Below are 20262 nucleotides of genomic sequence, written 5' to 3'. Positions count from 1 at the left end.
ATAAATATGAGAAAGTGTATAGGAAACCAAGAAAGTGTATAGGAAAAGTCAGGGGGAGATCTTTTGCTTTAAATGATAATATAATGGAGAGTCTAAACTACATTGGAAAGTTGGATTATATAGAAAACAAAAGATGTACCAGGCAATGACAATTGTCAAGAAATGGGAAATTAGGAATTGTATCAGCCAACAAATGAATTATTCTCAAAAATAAAAATAAAACAAAAGATTCTAAGATGCTAATGGCAGAGAGGCAGAAAGGAGATGGTGTTTCATGTGTGTAACATGAGAACATATTGTTTTGCTGTAAAACACAACCATGTCATATAATGATCCACACCTTCATACCATAAGATGATTCACACATCCACACCATATAATGATCTACTTGTCCATACAATTGTAAGAACCTGAACACCATACCATGGGATGATTTGTATCTATACACATGTACATATATATGTGCAACATATACATATATATATATATATATATATATATATATATAAACAGAAAGTACACATATTTTTTTCTGATTTTGATATTATATATATTGTTGCATATATTTGATGAAGGCTCTGGCAACACACACAAAAAAAAACAATTCTCACCTTAAAGGAAATAAATATTTTTCTGGAGCTAAATTTGAGTGATCATGGACTAGAAAACATGCAGCTATGTTACTGTGGGTGCCATATTCTTACATGGAAGCAGCCTTGTGAAGGTTTACAATATCAAAATAAAGAAATTATAAATCAATATAAAGATACTTTAGTGAAAATATTGGAGAGGTAGTTATAGCAAAATGGGTAATGTGCTTCCATAGCCTCTGAGGCTATCTGATGACAGTCTTAGCTTTTGGGTCAGATGAAGCTAGTGATCTGTTCTGCTAATAAATTCCAAAAGGTTTTTTGTTGTGGGAAATAATAAAAAAGAATCCACAGTACTGCCTGCAAGGTATCTATGGGCTGGCTGGCCAGACACTGGCAGGCAATGGCCAGCCTGTTCTCATCTTTGGAGACTCTCTGACTCAGCTCCAAAATCTCTATACTCAGCTCCCTAAGTTCCCAGTAGCAGGTCATTACCACTCCAGCCCCATGCTTCAAAACTCCCACAACCTTTTGTGGTGCATTTCTGTCAAGCCCATGCTTTTTCGCAATACCTTTCTCTCTGGAACCCAGTTGAGCTGCAGTGTGAAGGAAAACTCCACACAAACTTACTTCAGAATCAATGGTAACTGAATTGCTGGGTGCATCAACTAGTATCCTAATCTTGTAAACCATACTAAATCTAAATCCTCCGGTGGCAAATTCCAGTGCATTTGCCATCTAAATCAGGAAACACTAGTACCTACATCTTGTCCTCTTCCTGTCTGTATTAGTCAGTGTTCTCTAGAGTCACAGAACTTATGGATAGTCTCTATATAGTAAAGAAATTTATTGATGACTTATAGTCTGCAGCCCAATTCCCAACAATGGTTCAGTAGTAGCTGTGAATGGAAGTCCAAGGATCTAGCAGTTACTAAGTCTCACACAGCAAGCAGGCAAAGGAGCAAGAGCCAGACTCCCTTCTTCCAAAGTCCTTATATTGTCTCCAGCAGAAGGTGTTGCCCAGATTAAAGGTGTGTTCTACCACACCTTTACTATACACAGCTATACTATACACCTTTAATCCAGGATGACCTTGAACTCGGAGATTTAATCTTCTGGAATCTATAACCACTATGCCTCAAGATCTCCATACCAAGATCCAGATCAGAAACTTCTATCTCCAAGCCTCCAGATAAGGGTCACTTGTGAGCCTCAACAATTCTGGATCGTAGTTCATTCCAAATATAGTCAAGTTGACAGCCAGGAATAGCCACTACACTGTCCACATCAAAAAAGCCCCTATCTCTTTCCTGCCTCCTCTTTTCTTCTGTCCAAGCCAGAAGTCCTACCTACTCTCCCAGTGATTGGCTACTTTATTCATTAGGGGAAATTTCACAAGAAGTCACCTGAATGTGTGACTAATTTCTTGTTCCAGACAACCCCTCCTGGGAAAGCAGAATTAACATTAAAATACAAACAGCACCAGGGCCATCCACAACAGATTTTTAATCTATTAGTCATGGGATGTTAGCCCTCCTTGCCTTGTTTTACCAAGCAGCACCATGGATAGCTACAGAAATGATGTGGCTGAGATGCTTCTTGCTGCTCACCTTCTGATACAGAGTTGCAAAGGAAAAGGAAGGAGTGGAGGTCAGAACTGGGGTAGTCTCCTGTCATGATGGTGAAAGAATACAGATGCTAGTCAGCCAGACACTCTTCTGGATGTGTCACCCTGCCATACAGAGTGGTGGAAAAGACGGCAGTTAACATTGCATGATTGGGGCCAGGTGGTTGTGTATGTGAACGAAGTGGGGAGGGAGGAGGAGAAGAGAGAGAGAGAGAAATCTTACACAATAATTTTGGAGTCCAGGCTGACTGCTCATCTACCATCTTGAATGGGTTGCTTCTAAGATCACTTCATCTGTCTTTGTTCCCATCATCAGCAATAAAGAAAAAATCAACAAGAGCCTGGAAAAGCAAATGTGTATGAATTTATAACCATACTGAGAATTCCATACATACAACTTTGGTTGGAACAGCCCAGACCAGAAACCACATCCACAGCAAAGGGGACTGGAAGCATCATCCTAACTACAACCCTTTATTCTAGAAAAAAAAAAGGGAAGCCAACTCTTTTACCCATATTTCTTGTCACTTTTAGAGTCACATTATAAGGCTTTTAGACAGAAGGAAAGAGAAGAAAAGCAATTTTAAATGTTAGATGCAATTTTCCTCATCTTTGAACTAAAAAACAATATGCAATAAGAACTGAAATAAGTGACCATGTTCTGAGGTACCCTGAACTAATTTTCTTTCACATTCCCTACAAAATAAGATGGTTGTCAGTTTGAATTAATTGTTTGATCATTGATTGATTGTACTGGCTCTTAACTTTAAGACCACGTCAGCTGTACCATTGATCTAGATGCCATTCCTGCTATCTTTAAAAGTCACATCTATTTATTTAATTGTGAGTGTGGGTGCTGGGCTTGTGGAGGTTAGCAAACACTTGCTTGAATTGGTTCTTTCCTCATAGCTTCTGGCCATTGAACTCAGGGCATTGGGCTTGCTCACACAGCTTGCTTACCCACTTGACCCCTCTCTAGGTTTTTATTTTCTAAGATGAGTCTCACTAAGAAAGAAGACTGAATTTCTAGTGAAATACTACACATGAGCTCGAGTAGTAAGATCTTCCAAAGACACGCACAATCAATTCATGTGGAAGGAGGGGAGATCGGTTAGCTATACGTTGATGGCTAAAATGATGTTTCAGAAAACATCTTATTGAGGCAAAGCCTTAGCCTTAGAGTTTGTGGCCATATTCAGTTCTGAGTACTGGGATTGTGTGTGTTATACTTCTGCCCAATTAAGATAATGCACATTTATCCACAGCATAAAGTACGGTGAGGCTATTTTATTGCTTTTTACCAAGATTTGGTTATTTATTTTGGTAACATGTGCCTTGTGATTTCTACAAGTATTTGATATATTTTTAATGTTGTGCTTGCTTTATCTAAAACAATTTTTAAAACTCCAGAAACTGTGTTTTTATATGAACAGGTAGCTGTTTCTCCCATCCTCTCTAGAATTATTACACAACACAGGGACAAACTTGCTCAGAAATAGCTACATGACTTTCTCAGGGACATGTCAAATAAACACTTGACCTCAGCCTTGATTCAAGAGCCCATAGAAGAATGAAATGATTTATTGGGATTCTTCATGATTCTTCATGAAACCAGGGCCATCTGCAGACTACTAAGCTAGCCATTCAGTAGTATTCTGTCCCATATCACTCTCAGTCAACAGCAAAGATGAGGAAAGTATGCATTTCAGAGTGCTACCTAGTGTTGCAGTGCAGAAATAACTGGAGGCTCACAGGACATAGGCTGAGCCAATTCCATTCAGTGATTCTGAGGGGCTCAGGTAAACCTACCTGACCTTTGCAAGGATGTCTTGCTTTGCTGCAGTTGGGCACCAGGCACAGGAGAGTGGTGATTTGCTACAAGACAGAACTGATCTGGCTAGGCTTTGGAGATAATTATTCATTGAAAAATAATAATAAATCAAAATATCTTGCAACTTCAGGTTCCTTCAAGATTCCATCTGGAGTTCTTAACACTGTTTCTGACCCACCTTGACTGGCATTATGACCTGGTACTCGGGATTTTGTTGTCCCTTGAACACTGGCCTTTTCTGTTCCTACTGTTCTGCTAATTTCTACATGCAACTATTTGGAATTTGAATTTTGCTTGTCTTGTGACTACCTATCTTGGAGTGTTCTGGTTTAACTCTCTCTTCCCAGATAATCGAAGGGGCAGTAATGAAAAATAAAAATAATTTTGCTTCTCTATTTGCCTTTTTTTGTGTCAATGATCTCAATTGAGATGCAACCAGAATTTTTGATTCCAACTCTAGGGTGGTTGGTGCTGCGTATATATAACAGCAATTGGTTTAGAAACATTGATATTCATATTTGCACTGTGTACAGTGCCTGAAAATAGTCTGAATTATGGAAACTACAAGCTCCAGCAACTATAGCATAACACTAAAATATGAACAATTTCCAATGATTGTATTTATAAAAATAGCCAAGAACTCACAATAGGCTTAAGCAAGAATCTATTTTCCCTTATAATTAAGAATGGTTTTATTATATCAAACACTGAATTTTAACTCAATTTTATTTTTAGTATAATACTTCATATTTCTATTAAATTATACTTGAAATTTTTTTTCAAGAGTCAAATGTATTAGCTCTATTGTAAATACTCTTGCAAATCCAGAAGTCTGGGTTGAACACATTTGACTTTGCCTCTGCTAGAAAGGTGAAAATTGGGTATCTGGCAACTACAGAGAACAGAATCAGAGCCACACACGTGTAACCACTGTGTATGGCAGAGGTGCAGCTAAGGTGCTGCCAGGAAATGATGCTTTCAAAAGCTATCCTAGATCAATTGGATATCCGGTGAGAAAATATAAATCTTGACTCCCTTTTCACCCTGTATGAGATCAATTGCAGGTAATCTGTTAATAAAATGCAGAAGTGAAAAGGACCAAGAGATATCAGACTGGGGTATTTTAATGCCCTCTAAGTAGACATAATCTCCCAAATAGAAAACAATGTATATGAGTACACTCAGCACCTCTGAGGTAGAAGAGGAAGAGAAAGGGTGATTTCCACTGGGCAGAAGTCCTGACAGGGTACCTCATAGCAAAGGGTGTGCAAAAAGGGGCTGAAAATAGTTACAGTGCTCAGCATCACATACCACAGAAAAAAATGAAAATGACTTTTCCACCATAAAATATCTTTTAAAATATCATTAGAAGGAAGGAAAAATAGAAATTATAGTTAATTCATGAAAGATATGGAGTTTAAGATAAAGGAACATATACTACATGTTAATACTACAGTCATATACTACATATTAATAAGTGTGTTCTTTCTATTTAATTTTTTGTCAGTCTCTATTAAAGTAAATGGATACTTGGTGACCCAGAAAGATGGAGTTAAAGTCAATGGTCAGCCTACACATTTATAAGAAAATACATGTGTGTGTATATTTGATTATCTACATATGTATACATACATTAATTTATATGTGTATTGTGCATGGATATTTACATGGGTATTTCTCTAAGATAGATCATTGTCAAATGAACCCATGTTCCATCACAATGAAATGAAAAGATAGACATCTGCAGAGTAAGTTAATGAAGCATTCTACAGCAACAAAAGTACGTTGTATCCTAGTGAAAGTTTCCACACTCCAAAGCAAAAGCTATATTGGTTCCTTTGTATCGTGCTTCTAACAGATTCGTGCAGAATTCCTGTATGGTAATAAATGTACTGGTTATTTGGGGAAAGGTAGTAATCAGTGAGGATTATAACAAATTCTTCTGATTCGAGTTGTATCCCTGAGCATGAATGATTTCAAGGAACAGCTAACCTTGGAAAAATTCATCCAACTCCTTCTCTAATGTTAGTTCATTTTACAGTATATATGCTATTCTTAAACTATACTTTTAAAAGTTGAATGTCTTATATATGGCAATCTATAATTGAGGTGCTAAATATTACCTTTATGATTCTAAAACTCACTTAAGTTCCATAAAAACCTCATAGAAATCACTAGAAGAATTCTCTTCCCACGGTGATGAAAGGAAACAAAGAAGCCAGCTGTGAAACCTAGCCTTGCCACTACAAGCGATCTTCACAGATGATCTGAGTTTGGAACGCCTGGTTCCAAATACATCGCTGACACATTGATGGCTTGACAGTGACCTCATGGGGCAAAAAACAGTGAACACATATGAAGTAACAAAAACAGCCCTATCACAAAATAATGATTCAGTAAATGCTGGTTATTATTAGTTTTTTTTTTATTGGCATGGCAGCAAGACTATATAGTGTGTTCCAGATCTATAAAATAGAAACAGAAGTAACTATGAACAAGTTAGGCAACTCTGATAAGCCACTCCTAGCTCCTGTGTCTTCGTTTGGAAGCCTTTAAGTACAGCAACAGTGACTGGGGACATGTGGACTGATGTCAACAACAAGGAATTTGACTACTGTTTCCATACTATCTGCCATGCTACTGTATGATCATTAAGAAATTCTTAGCAGTCCAGTCCAGGTATGCTAGGGTCACTGTGTTCACAAGCACAGTCAGTATCCCACTGGGATATAGCAAAAGTTTGTGACCCAAACCTGCACCATGTTCCCAGGGAGTCAAGTATGGTCTCTGTCCAGTGGGTGCTGGGAGTTTAACACAGATCCTTTAGAGGGGAAATCAATGTTCTTAACATTTGTGCCACCTCTACAGCCTCAATTAATGTATTTTAAATTAAAAATCTATGTCTAATTTTGTTTTAAACATCACTGAAAGAGTAAGTAAGTTATAGAGCGGCCAAATCAGTACTTTTGTGCATGATACACAAGTCTTTTGATATGGTAGACTTACATAATACAGTGACAGCCATGTACAATGTCAGGCTAATACAAATGAATAGTAATGATAATAAGAGCAGAATTTTAATAGTGCTGTACTAAATATTTTTAATGTCTACTTTAACCCAACATAAAGTTTACTGATAATACTTTACTGTGCTTATAAAGATGCTTATAAGGATGTAATGGCACAAGATCATGAGAAGATAAAAAGCCTATGATAAAAACGAAGGCATGCTCGTTTTAGGTGATTTGCTTTTCTTTGAGTCCAAAGAACTCCATACAGGGTGAAAATCCATGGACCCTCTGAAGCAGTATTTAAATATCTTAGACCATTGAAAGGAATCATTTCAGTTGGAAAGTTGTACAGTACCTGGAGTTTGAGAACATGTGACACCTCTGTGCTTGTGTAGCACACTGCGGGTACTTTGGTGTGGTCAGTTTATCTCTAACCTTGACTCTAAAGAAATAGTAATCACATCCAAAAGGAGTTTTTACTATATTAAAATATTTAACATTTCTTTCTAAAGATAAAGGAGGCATCTTGGTCCCAGAACCAAACTAAAACAAAAACTCCACAAGGCTTATCATTACTAAAGATTACTTAAATGGTGAATTGGTCCTTCTCCATTGTTGTAATAAAATACCCTAACCAAAAGCTATTCAGGAAAAAAAAATAGGTTACTTTAGGTTACAATTCCAGTGGGGATACAATCCACCATAGCAAAGTAGGGCATTGTGGAAGAAGCATTAGGCCTGCCTAGTAGTCAGGAAACAGAAAAACCACATTCTCTTTACACAAAAGAAACAGAACACAAGAAAGGAAGTTGGATAAGGTTCTAAACCCTAAAGTTCATGCCCAGTGACATACTTCTTCCAATAAGGCTCCATCCCTAAAGGCTCTTTAATCTCCCTGAACAGTGCCATCATCTTGGAACCACATGTTCAAACACATAAGCCCATAGAGGATATTTCTCATTCAAAGCACAATATATGGCACTCCTACATAAGGCAAACCATTAGGATACAGGACTTTTATGTACCTTCCCTTGAAATGGAGCAATATATCCAAGGTGAAGGTTACCACCATTTATCTATCAGGACTGCAGAGAATCCACTTACAGGAAATAGCAACAAGTATTAGCATGGATCCACCTCACTTCATCTAGTCTTCTCTCCCCTAATCTTTTGTTGTGAGTTCCATTTTTCTTACATGCTGCTGTCTCCTACTGGTACTATTGTTCTTTCTTTTTCATAAATCACTCACTTCAGAGTAAGAGAGACAGATACTGACATGCTCAGCAGAGGTCAGAGCATAAGGAATTTTATACCTATCACCAATGGTTTATTCTAATCCTCGTTAGGATAATCTATCCCCTGAGCCTCTTGATCCATCTCTTCTCTGCTTATTGTCTCCGCTCCTTTCCCCCCAAATGTCCTTGGAGAAAACACTATGCTAAAAGCAGTGTCATATGAGCAATGGAAACACTCAGAGTATCTTTAGATCATCAGCCAGAGCTGGTTTACTTAAATGTCTCTCTACCCATGCTACATCAACCACATCAATTAATTTTTAAAGAAATCATTAAATAAAGTTAGTAATTATTTACATGCACTGCACGTGTTCTTGTGCACATCATTATATTTTAATATACTTTTTAACAAGTAAGCCAATATGACTTTTAAATTATTTCCCACCTGTCATGAAGGATAATAAAGTAATCTACTAATTTATGCTGTATCAAATGTACCCCCTCCCTTTCCTTTTATTTAGGACCATGGACATTCTAATGACATAGCTCTACAGAAAATAAAACTCAGAGGGAAATGTGTTTAGCTTCCTTGCTTTTCAGCTCATACACATAACTTGTCAGTGGGAGGGGAGAAGAACTACTTTGGAAGTCTGAAAACAAGGAAGCAACACATCCTGTGTTTCTTTATTGTTAGTCTTTAATTGTGCTATATAAGGCATGAAGACAATGAAGCAAATTATCTCAGAATGTAATTAATTACCTGTGATCTGCATCATCAGAGAATTCAATTATGTTTTCGTTTTGGTGCAGTGGATTAGGATTGGTCCTTTATAAAGGCTGTAAACCAGGGTGTTTCCATAATTCTCTGTCTCTTAAATAATGGCATTAAATGTCATTAAATAGAATCCTTGTGCCATGGACCACAAAGGATGATGTGTCAGATGACAACACATAGGAATATAAAGATTTTGAGGAGGAAAAATCTTTTCTGTTAATTTGCTACGTGTTTTTCTTGGCTCAAACAATGTGGTTTTGCCACTTTTCCATTGCCATGAATGGCATTCCAGAAGGACTACTTAAAATGTTTATTTTTGGGCTCATGGGTTTGTGAAACCATGGCAGAGCAAATCTGTTCACATCATGGTGGAAGGGATTCAGAGTGAGTCAGATCTGCAACCATACCACCCTCAGGGTACCAATCACTGATGGCAGAAGCTTAGCAACATCAGACCTGTTTAGTGTTTTGATGGAGGAGAATGAGACATGCAAGTTTCAGAAGAAACACTGCTCCTCTGCTCCTACATTTCCAGAATATCTCCCAAACATTACCACTGTCTGAAGACCAAGCATTCAAACCATGAGATGTCATAAGTAAACTATAATGTGTGTGTGTGTGTCAAGGCATATGTGGAGAGGTTCTAGAATAACTTGGCGAAGTTGGTTCTTTCCTTCTACCACATTGTTTCCAGGAATCTAACTCAGCTCATCATCCTTGACAACATGTAGCCTTATGGAGTTATACTACCAATTTTTAAATATTTAATTAATTTCATCAACTACAGTTACTCTCTTGTGGCTCCACCATAATAGAGATTTCCTTAGCAAATATCAGCCTTGGGGTTTTCATAACACTGAGAGGCTACCTGTTGGCCCTGCTATATAGTTCTCTCTGTGATATGTTTGGTATTTTCATATTATCTTTTAATCCCCTGTAACAGGACAAAGAAATATCACTTCTGTATTTTCTAGTTAATAATAACAATAACCCTGAGTAATTTTATATTTTGGGGTGTTTTGTTTATTTTTAATATTTTATTAACTATTTTATTTGGTTTTAAATATTTTCTTTATTCCTAGAATGTCATACATAAATCAAATGAAATATCATCATATAATATCTTATCATATCAATCATATCATCATATCACCTCTATCTTCCTGTTCAATTACCCTAACAAAATATCTTCTTGTTCATTGAGATGTCATTTTGATGGAACATAACCAATTAATTGGTTTTAGTGATCAACACCATGATCATGGTGTCAATAAATCCTTCACCTCACAGAACAGTGTTCTTATTTTTAATAATTTAAGTTAGCCACAGAGTATTCCAATTCATCATATAACCTTAATCCATTTTGTAGCTCAGATTTTCCATTGTTTTGTAATTACGTTAATTCCTAGTTACATTAACTAGGAACATTTGCCCATGTATCCTGATTTGATTTGTGAGGGGTTGAACCAATGTATTGGCCCAAAATAAGGCCCATAAAGTAAAGTCTGTCTGTTAGAGTCAGCTGCCCACATGAGCCATCCTTTTATGTGTCTACCCATCCTGAAATTCTCTGTGACCTGCATGCACTTTGTTTTAAAGAAGATATACATCTTAATTTACTTAACCCAGAAAGCAAGATGTCAGCCTGAGATATACTCACATATATACAGATGACTTTCAACTTAAGAAAGCATTCTTGGTTGTGGATTTGTCTTTGACGAGCTCTCATAAGAGTATTGTCTGTGGTAAATGGATCAATAAACACAGAACAAAAGAATTATGTAAGGAAAGTTTGAAAATTATGATGTAAAATAAAAGAACAGATTATCAATAGATGCGAAAAAGCAACTGCTGTACTTAGTAAGGCATGTGTGACTTAATGTCAAAGTGAATTTCATATTCACACAATGACTTGCTAAATTTTGTGCATAAAATTACTAGTGTTACCCACATGGTAGTTGTTGACTAAGATGATCTGTAGGACTTTGTTTCTACCTCTACCATGGGCTGAAACAATCTCCCAACAAGCTTTAGAATATTGTACACTGGACACATGGTAATCTCACTGGTATTCTAATGGCTGGAATTTTCAGCAACTGAACACAGTATACAGTGTCCTTTGCTCTTCTTCAGTATTTTCTCACTACGTTGAAACTATTTCATTTACAATGAAATGGTGAGGGTACTAATCTGAAGCAGCTTGAATTTACTTTTCTTTGATTTTTGTACACATTTCTTCCCTGACTGCTTTCCTTTCCTCTTTCCTTCTTCCTTTCTTCCTTCTTTCCTTCCTTTCTTCCTTCTTTCCTTCCTTCCTTTCCCTTTTCTTCTTTTCTTTCTTTTAAAAAGTATTATTGTTCACTCTTCCTTTTCTTTCCCCTCTTTTCCTTATTTTTTTCTCAATTGTCTTTTTTCCCCAAGCAGATATTATTCTAAATTTCCGAACAACTTATGTCAGCAAGTCTGGCCAAGTTATCTTTGAAGCAAGATCCATTTGCATTCACTACGTCACCACCTGGTTCATCATTGATCTGATTGCCGCCTTGCCCTTTGACCTCCTGTATGCTTTCAATGTCACAGTGGTGAGTAGACATCTTCCACATGGCCTTTAAAGTTTTGTGTTTGATTTTCATGTATTTGCTGCTAAATGCTCCCTGTGGTTTGTGACCTCTTTAATAAGGATGTGGAGATACTTAGTGACATACAGGCCAGATTCTCCACTTGAGGAAGTGAATTGTTTCTGATCTCTTCCTTCAATACTCAGAAGCAGAGACAGCCTATACAGGAAGAAAACCTGAATCTGTCATAAATTTTGACTCACTAAACCAAACCCCCTTTAGGGATAGAATCATCACTTTAGATTTCTAAAAGGAAATTGTTTGGAGAATTTGGTGTAGAAATGCAAAAATATATTTTCTCTTTCTGTGATCTCTAACTCTGTCTCTCTTTAAAATTTTATTATACATTTTGTTAGCTAACTGAAGGCTGATTAGACAAATGGGAATGCTGGAATTAGAGGAAGGGAATTCAGTCACTTCAATAACATAACCCCAATACAAAATAAGATTCCTGAGTTGATTAACACTTGTACTTTCTATTCTTTCTTCTTTCAAGCTTCTTATCATGCCTCCTCACAAGGAAGAACGTGTTCCATTTGCATTAGCAATCATTTTTACATTCAGTGACAGACATTTTTAAAAACTGTCTAGTGCTTTCTTATAACCAGAGAGATGTTTAGGAAGACCACTTTTGATTGTGCATATGTTTTTTTTTTGTTGTTGTTGTTGTTGTCTTGTGGTTTTTTATTATGGTAACCAATGTTAGCCTGTAAAAACAAATGTACTAAATATTAGTTCAAATGAAACAAATACCCTTCTCAGTTGATAGCTCTTCATATACATCACATCCTTTGTGAAGACTTTAATGCCTGGTTTCCAAGAGTAGCCAAGTGATCAGAGTTTCAAGTTCAGACATTATTGGCTTTGAGGTGAACAAACACATTCTCTCCCAACTTCTCAATGCAGATGTACATGTAATGACAGTGAAGTGACTTCAAGGAAGGATTTTACAAAGCTCCAAAATAATCTAAGGAGTATATGTTACAAAGGTTTATTAAAGTATTCTAAATTCTCTGGCCAAATTAGCAAATAAATTCTGTCTAACACAATCTGATTTTAAATTAACTTTCAGCTTTGCTACTGAATATTAATAGAATTCTTATGCTCTACTCTTCTCTGAATACTGAAATAGGATAATTTCAAATATGTACATGTAATATAGGATAATAAATATATACAAGAACTATTCAGTGTATGTTTTTATACTGTTAACATCATCGTTGCCTAAATTAACAGGTGAGATTCTCTAACTTGGTGACCAGTTCAACAATGCCCTCCCTCTTCTGCTCAGTGTCTTGGGGATCTTGCATAAATGATTTGTGAATAATGTAAGTCACAAAGGAAAACAAGATGGCAAAAAAACTTCCTACTAGAGATACTGCCCCTATTTTTGACAAGCCTGATCATTTAAATAACAGTACAAGTCTGCTGTCCTTAACTAAGGTAATAAGTATAAAATGTTCCATTTGAACAGAAGAGCTTGTTCAAGATATCCTGTTCTTTTTCTAACAAAACATGTGATGAGAACAACTTATAAGGAGAAATGTCCTTAGACATGGAAACTAAAAATAAGCCTGCTCCTACCAGATTTAAAATATGTCCAGTGAATATATCTCCATAAAAGAAACTCATAATGGGGTAGAGCCCTCTGTAGGCTTTGGCCCTGACTGCTACTAACTGCTCTTGGCAAATGCTTTCAGTACATTCATATCGTCACCAATAAAATCTACTGTGCACCTCACTCTGAAAGGTTCTGACAGAGACAAAATTAGGAAGGACAGATAAAGTGGAAAGGCAAGGGTAGGGATTGTTTACCATCTGAACAAAAAAATCAAAACTTTTTCATTTTAATTTGGCACATGTTTCTTTTTGTTATGTCCAATTGGTAAAAGAGAAAACTGCTACTAGAAGCTTTGGATACATTCACTTGTCCACAAGTCCCTCATAATTCTCATTCATGACAAATTTGGGATACCGATCTCAAAAAGCAATAAGAGTCATGAGGTCCCCCATTCATCAAAACCCTCATCTTCATTCCCAGCAGGAAGCTTCTGACTCTTGTGTGAGCAATTCCTTTTTTTGTTTGGAGCGTCCCAGCATATCACCAAGGTATGTCATCCTAAAGTGGAGTTCACGTGCCTTGCTTGTGGGAATGGTCACAGAAGGAAAGCTCTACCATCTTCTCTGAACCACTCCCCCTGAGACCAGAGAAGATGCGGCATCTGCATCACCTCCAGATGCACATGACCTTCCCGATTGGGAGTTCCATACCAGGCTTCATTTCACTTAAAAATTGCCATCTGTCTATCAAATTCAGCTACCTATTAAACAAAGTTCATTCACAATAATACTCCAAGTGACAAAGTCAATATTTTAAAATCCTAGAAGGTGGTCCTGCGATCCACACCAACTTGGTACATGAGATATTGATGCTGCAGGGATAGAGAAAGCTAAGCTTGAACATCAAGAGCATAGAGAAGAAATAAAAGAGCAGCTTCCCAGGTGCCTGTAAGATTCTCTTTTATGGCCTGTGAGGTGACTCAGCAGATAACAGTGTTTGCTGCTCACCCTGATGACATGAGTCACATCACAGATTTCCACATAATAGAGAGAATCCATATGGAGGAGTTACCCTGTAATGTCCACAGCTGTGGGCAGGCAGAAAGTAAGATGAAGGGAAGAAAAAGTGGTTTAAGAAAAGATTGTGTTTTATTTAAGTTTAGAATAATTCACAAGACTAGAATTGAGCACACTTTTGAATATCTACATATATGATGAGACTTGAGTATCTTATATCTTAATCTGTCCATTCATTCTTTTTTGTTCATTCATTTTTCATTCATTCATTCATTCTTGCATCATTTGCTCATCTTTCAAATAGTAGGTAAGGTCCTCTATATATTAGAGTTATGGGAAGATGGGTAACCAAAGGGATAACTGAAATCAACTGACCTGCTGATTTGGAGGCAATTCCCCCTGAGGACACTGACTTCATCTATAGTTATATTCTACACAGGGTAGACACATTATAGGCACAAGTTATAATCAGCTTCTTTACTTATAGTTCCCTCCAAGAAATTAAATGGTCAAAGAGTCTACCAAACTCCCTTTCTATGTGAGTTGATACTCTGTTATCTATTTAATGTTCTCAAAATTCTGTAAAAGCAGTCAGAGGGCATGTGCTAGCTACACCCCTCTTTAACACTAATTCTGACCATGTCTGTGTTCACCAATGGTGTTTCATTAATGCCCAAATTCAAAAAACTTCTTGAGTTTGAAGTCTATAATTTAATTGTTGGAAAAGACAGGGCATAGGAGATGCAACAAAAGTTTCAAGTCTACTTCATTTTGGCTTTATAACACTCTGGAGAGAAGCTCAGGCTTGGAATGTCTGACTGGAATGTTTGCTCTATTTGTTGATAGTTGGAGCCAGATAGGTTACCAGTTGACACAGCAGGTGCCACTGGTACTTACTCAAGTTTATGGGCCAGCTGACATAAGGAAATGAATCTTTCCAGGTCTCTGTGAGTTTCATGAAAACCTAACCTTAAAAAATGAACACTACAAAAGTCTTAAATTAAAATTAGCTATATTATGGCTTTTCACATTTCATTCAATATTTATGGATTAGTGGTACAACCCAAATATATTATGTGTAGACAGAAAGCAAAATTGACACAAAATATGTCTAAGGTGAAATCTTACATACGGTGTGCCTTAGCTGTGCAGCAGTGTATACAAAATTGTATATAGTCAGGTAGAAAACAAAGTCAATTCTAGTTAATAAAGTTAAGTTTTTGCAGGAAAAATAACCTCTGTAACTTTTAGCCTATGTTACTTCATTCTTTCTCTTGACACTGGTCTGAGGAGCCAAAACACATCAGTATGTCCACAGGAGTTAAGCCACCATGATTCTTCCTTCCAGAAACTTCCCATGTTGGTATGAGTTACAGAAAAATGCAGTGCTGTGGATGTGGTTTCCAAGCTGTGTTACCCTGTCCCACCACAGGTGTCCCTCGTTCATCTCCTGAAGACTGTTCGGCTGCTGCGTCTTTTGCGCCTCCTCCAGAAGCTGGACCGTTATTCTCAGCACAGTACCATCGTCCTCACCCTGCTCATGTCCATGTTTGCTCTCCTTGCACACTGGATGGCATGTATCTGGTATGTCATTGGAAAAATGGAGAGGGAGGACAACAGCCTTCTCAAGTGGGAAGTCGGTAAGGGCTTCTGTCACGTTTTCCACTGTTAGTTAAAAGGGAATGTTGTGTCGACTTTGGGGAAAATGAAAGTTGTGTTTGTGTATATATTATTCTACTCATCTACTAAATTTTTTACACTACATTACATAGGCAATTCTCATCTGTGTACACGATGTGTATTTAGTGCATTTTTAATACTCTGCTGCTCTCCTATTCCATACCCTTCCACACTCCTTTCAATTCTCTTTATCTTCTATACAATCATATAGATATGTTCCTTCTTACTGACATTTCCCCCCCCCCCCATTTTAAAGTACAAGTGATGAAAGTCTTCTTTAAGAACCTTGCATTGTTTCTAAAATTCATCAGGTTCAATTTTTAGGCCAAAGAAACTTAAAAACTCTCTAAGTTGTTGAAACTGTCTAAAGAGGATGTGCCAGTTGTTGGTTAAGTTTGCCAATTACCTTGGCATTTTGCCAGTGCAGAGCTAGTAGCAGTAAATCATGGGAAACTGTTTTGAGGCTCTCACTAAGCTGTTGAACCACAAGAAAACAGTTGTTTATATCTGAGCTGGTCTTCTAAGGGAAAAGAAGATGAGCCTTTCTTTTTTCCATTAGGACAGGGAACTGAGAAAACGGTGTATCATATGCAGAGGATCAGTGATGGCAGAGAAGACAGGATCGTTTACAAATATTTACAGCATTCAGTAGTTCCAAATTCCATAAAAGTTTAGGATTTCTCTTTCAAGAGTTACATAATTTTGCATAAATGAATGTAAAATACCAAGCACAGGAAAACATTTTTAAACCCATGTTAATCATGGGAATTTATAGAAAACAAGAAGTGTAAAGAAGTAGATACCTTCTATTCTAAACTAGCCACCATCTTTGCCCAGCTCCACTCTATAGAGCTACTCCAGTGCCCTTTATTGGAGGGCTGTTGTTTTTATTTTTGTTTGGATAAAGAATCTATTTTTCGAAATCTATGCTTCAAAAGAATCTATCATTTTAGTCGGCACAAATGCTCTCACATAAAGTCTCTACCAAAAGTCAATCTTGAAGCTTTGAAAGAAGCTCAGACCTTTGCAGAGCGCTTAGTCATAAGCAACTCCTAGAAAGAGAAGTACCAAGTGTCCCTTTGCTGAGGAAGCTATGCAGAGCTGTGCTGGCTGTCCTAAACAACCCTCTCTCACCACAGGGTGTGTAGAATAACCTTCATAAGCCATCCCTGAAGGGCTAGCTGGAGATTTTGAGGAAGCAAGTTAAAGAATGTTAATTCCCTTCCCTGGTTATTTAAAAACAAACAAAACAAACAAACAAAAAAGTCATGTGACCATGTTTCACCTGAACGCCAGAAAGCAACTGATCTCTTGCACCGAAGATTTCCTTCCGAAAAGAGTTGACTTTTCTTCCTTTTCAAAGCACGTTTTAGATATCTGGCTACAGTTTTGGATTCTCAGAAATGAAGTAAGGACATAAATAACTCTGTTGAGTGGAAAGCAAGGGTGTCCTAGATTTTTTAAAAATGAGATTCATCTGGAGAAGGATGGAGAAGAGATAGGTGAGAAAGTCATGTCTGATGTCACTGATGCCATCTGTCTCCCCAAGGTGCTCCAGGGTTGTCCCAATGTGGTTCAGTGAGTGGGAAGATTCGATGTCTGCCCTTTCTTTTCAGTCTATATTAAAATTCTCTCTTGTGGTCAGCATTCAATTCATTCTTAGGCCTGGGCTGATATTCTTCAGATCCCAGACCTATCCATCGATGTTAATTTGTAAGGGATGTCGTCTGAGAGAGTCTAGGTGGGGAAAACCCAGCTTCTACACACTCTCAAATCAAGTTAGATGAGGAATCATTTTGTTAACACTTCTACCATGTCAGCCGTGCTACAGACATGCAACCTAGATTTCAACTTTCTCCCCTTTTTCTTAGGAACAAAACAACTCTGCATATTTTAGGGGAGAAAAGTTCAACTCGATGGATAGGTCATTATGCCTGTAAATATATTTGGACAAGGTCTGGACAAGGACTTTCCCTCCCTCTAAAATTATTTGTATAATTTGTATACTTATTAAATCATATGCCAGTGGAAATTTGTCTTCATACTAAACAATCAGAGATTTTTCTACCTGTTAGTTCATTTTTACTGTGTGATTTCTTCTCAGTAGTGGTTTTATTTGTTTTTGTTCCAATTACCATAAATCAAAACTACATCACATAAATAAAATCCTGTTAGAGAACACATTGTTATTTACTTTTGTGGCTAAGGTATAGAGCAGGTTTATCTGTCTGAACGATAAATCTCTTTCTAATCATTGTCAATTATCCAATTACTCTTCTTTTGTCCTTGGCAAGTTCAATACTGGCAGCTAAAGTGCTTTGATATTTTGCTTCTAAATAAACCCAAGTTCATCTTTAAGCCTGGCCAATGCCAATTTTTATAAGTTGTCTACTTTTAGAATGGATACTTTGTGGTTGTTGGTTTAGGAGATCAGAAACTGATTGTAAAATGGTTTGTTTGGTGCTCTATTTCAGTTTGTATTTTCATATATTTGAATGTATAATCTAGACAATTTTGAAGTTTGTCTGCCTGTTTATGACTAAGAAGGACCTATGTCCATTTTTTTTTTTTTATCAAATGAAGAGAATCAAGGTGTAGGTTATACAAGCTCTATATGGAAAATGTTGACTTTTCCTCTACTGTGACTTCTATTTAGGATATAGTTGTTGGCAAAGTTAGATGGATTAGTAGTCATGGTCATTAGGTTACTAAGTGGTATACGTGGTTCAGGAACCTAGACTCCCAAACTTGTCTAGAAGTCTTTCTATATGTCAAATATTAGGAAAATTATAAGGAACATCTGTTGGGAAAACTTTTTCCGGCTAAGAAAGAGAGAATAAACGAGATTTGCTCATTTGTCTGAGAAGTGTCCATTGTGCGCTTGGTTCTGTCTACCAAAACTAATTTATTGGATGTCACAGAGAAAAAGCTTAAACTCTTTATTCTTCCTCTACAGCTTGTGCTTATTGCTAAGGCAGTGCTGATAGGAAAGGCTAATAAGCTTTATAAAAGTTAGTTGATGTCCTCTTTCCTAATACAGAACGGCAAGATACAGGAAGAAGCTATTAATTTTGCTTCCTCTCCCATAACTGTAAAATGGCAATAGTGCTGGAAGTCTCTTTGGGGTTGTCAGTATTAAGTTATCAAACACAGAAATATACGTGAGGCAGACTGGGAGCTGTTTCAGTGCTTGCTGTGCAGTGCTGGGATCCTAAGTTTGGATTACCATGTAGAAGCAAGATGTTGACCAACAGATGTGGTTGTCATTTGTGAATCCACACTCCCATGCATGCACACAAACTCCTTCATATATACGTACCACACACATGCAAAGGTGAGGTAGAAGAAAAGTAAGGTCATTAGCCAAGTCACTGTCAATATGTGCTGTCATTATAATATGATGACAACTACTCTTATGATAGAAACCAATGAATATCATTTTGCATAGGAAGTTTATTTAGAAGGTAATTTCAGAGTGTTGCCATTTGATTTAATTACTGTGCTCAAGAAGTCACCTTTAGGAGATTTTATTCTGAGCTTTAATAGAGTTAATAAAATGGGTAGGTCCAGCACCCACACTGAACTGCTGTTAAGTATGACAGTTTTATGGAATGTGGATAGAGGGTAACATTTAACTCTATATTAAAGAAACATATCACAAGTGAGTTTGAGAATTCTTTTTAAAGGTTGCAGTTGGCTGCAAAGAAATGTTTTGATTGGCCTCTTGCAGAGTCTGTATTGCTTATTTTCTATGAGAATCTTCGATACAGGTAAACTATGTGACATGGTTTTGGAATATTACTCAATAGTGAAGCACTTACTAATTATGCCACAGGCACTGGATTCCACCTCCAGAGCTGCCAAAATGGTAGTGTAAGGCCTCTCAGGCTTCCATATGTCTCAGTACATAGATGTGCATTTTGTTGTAATTATTATCACTTGTAGAATTCAATTAATGGCAGCTGTAAAGTTCAGTTAATGACACTGAATCTGCTTTTAAAGAGCTCCATTGGGATCTTAATTAAGAAAGATTCAGTTTCAAGCTGCTACTATTTAGATTTGAATCCACCTCAAGGATTTGCAAGCCTGTGATTTTTCCCAAATTGATGCCCATTGTGGAACTTCCTGACTGATTCTAGTTTTCTCATCTGTAGCAGGTGTGGCTGTACAGCTCCTCCAAAAATCTGCCTCATGTGGTCTCAGGTGCATTGCATGCTTCTGCTTATGGCTTCCATAGTTGCCACCTTTGCTCTTACCAAGAATGGAGGACATCTTCAAACTCTCTGGCCTCCCTACCCCCCAATAACAGTATAGAAGG

The 20262-nt window shown here is 37.1% G+C and overlaps 1 protein-coding gene across 3 annotated transcripts in view; it reads left to right on the top strand.

The window, feature by feature from the left end:
* Positions 1 to 20262, top strand: part of Kcnh8 (potassium voltage-gated channel subfamily H member 8) — a 367560-nt gene that overhangs the window by 218999 nt on the left and 128299 nt on the right. For 2 of the 3 annotated variants that reach the window (XM_085832922.1, XM_021149362.3), the window contains 2 exons: positions 11494 to 11651; positions 15697 to 15904. The exons of the other annotated variant lie outside the window; for it this stretch is intronic. In XM_085832922.1, the coding sequence (XP_085689048.1) occupies positions 11494 to 11651; positions 15697 to 15904 (366 nt within the window). The remainder of the gene's footprint in view (positions 1 to 11493; positions 11652 to 15696; positions 15905 to 20262) is intronic. 3 annotated transcript variants of the gene reach the window in all.

This window comes from Mus caroli, unplaced genomic scaffold (assembly GCF_978045245.1).
Source record: "Mus caroli unplaced genomic scaffold, Mus_caroli_1 scaffold_18, whole genome shotgun sequence".
In the NCBI taxonomy this organism is placed as follows: domain Eukaryota; kingdom Metazoa; phylum Chordata; class Mammalia; order Rodentia; family Muridae; genus Mus; species Mus caroli.
This window is presented reverse-complemented; position numbering and strand designations above follow the sequence as displayed.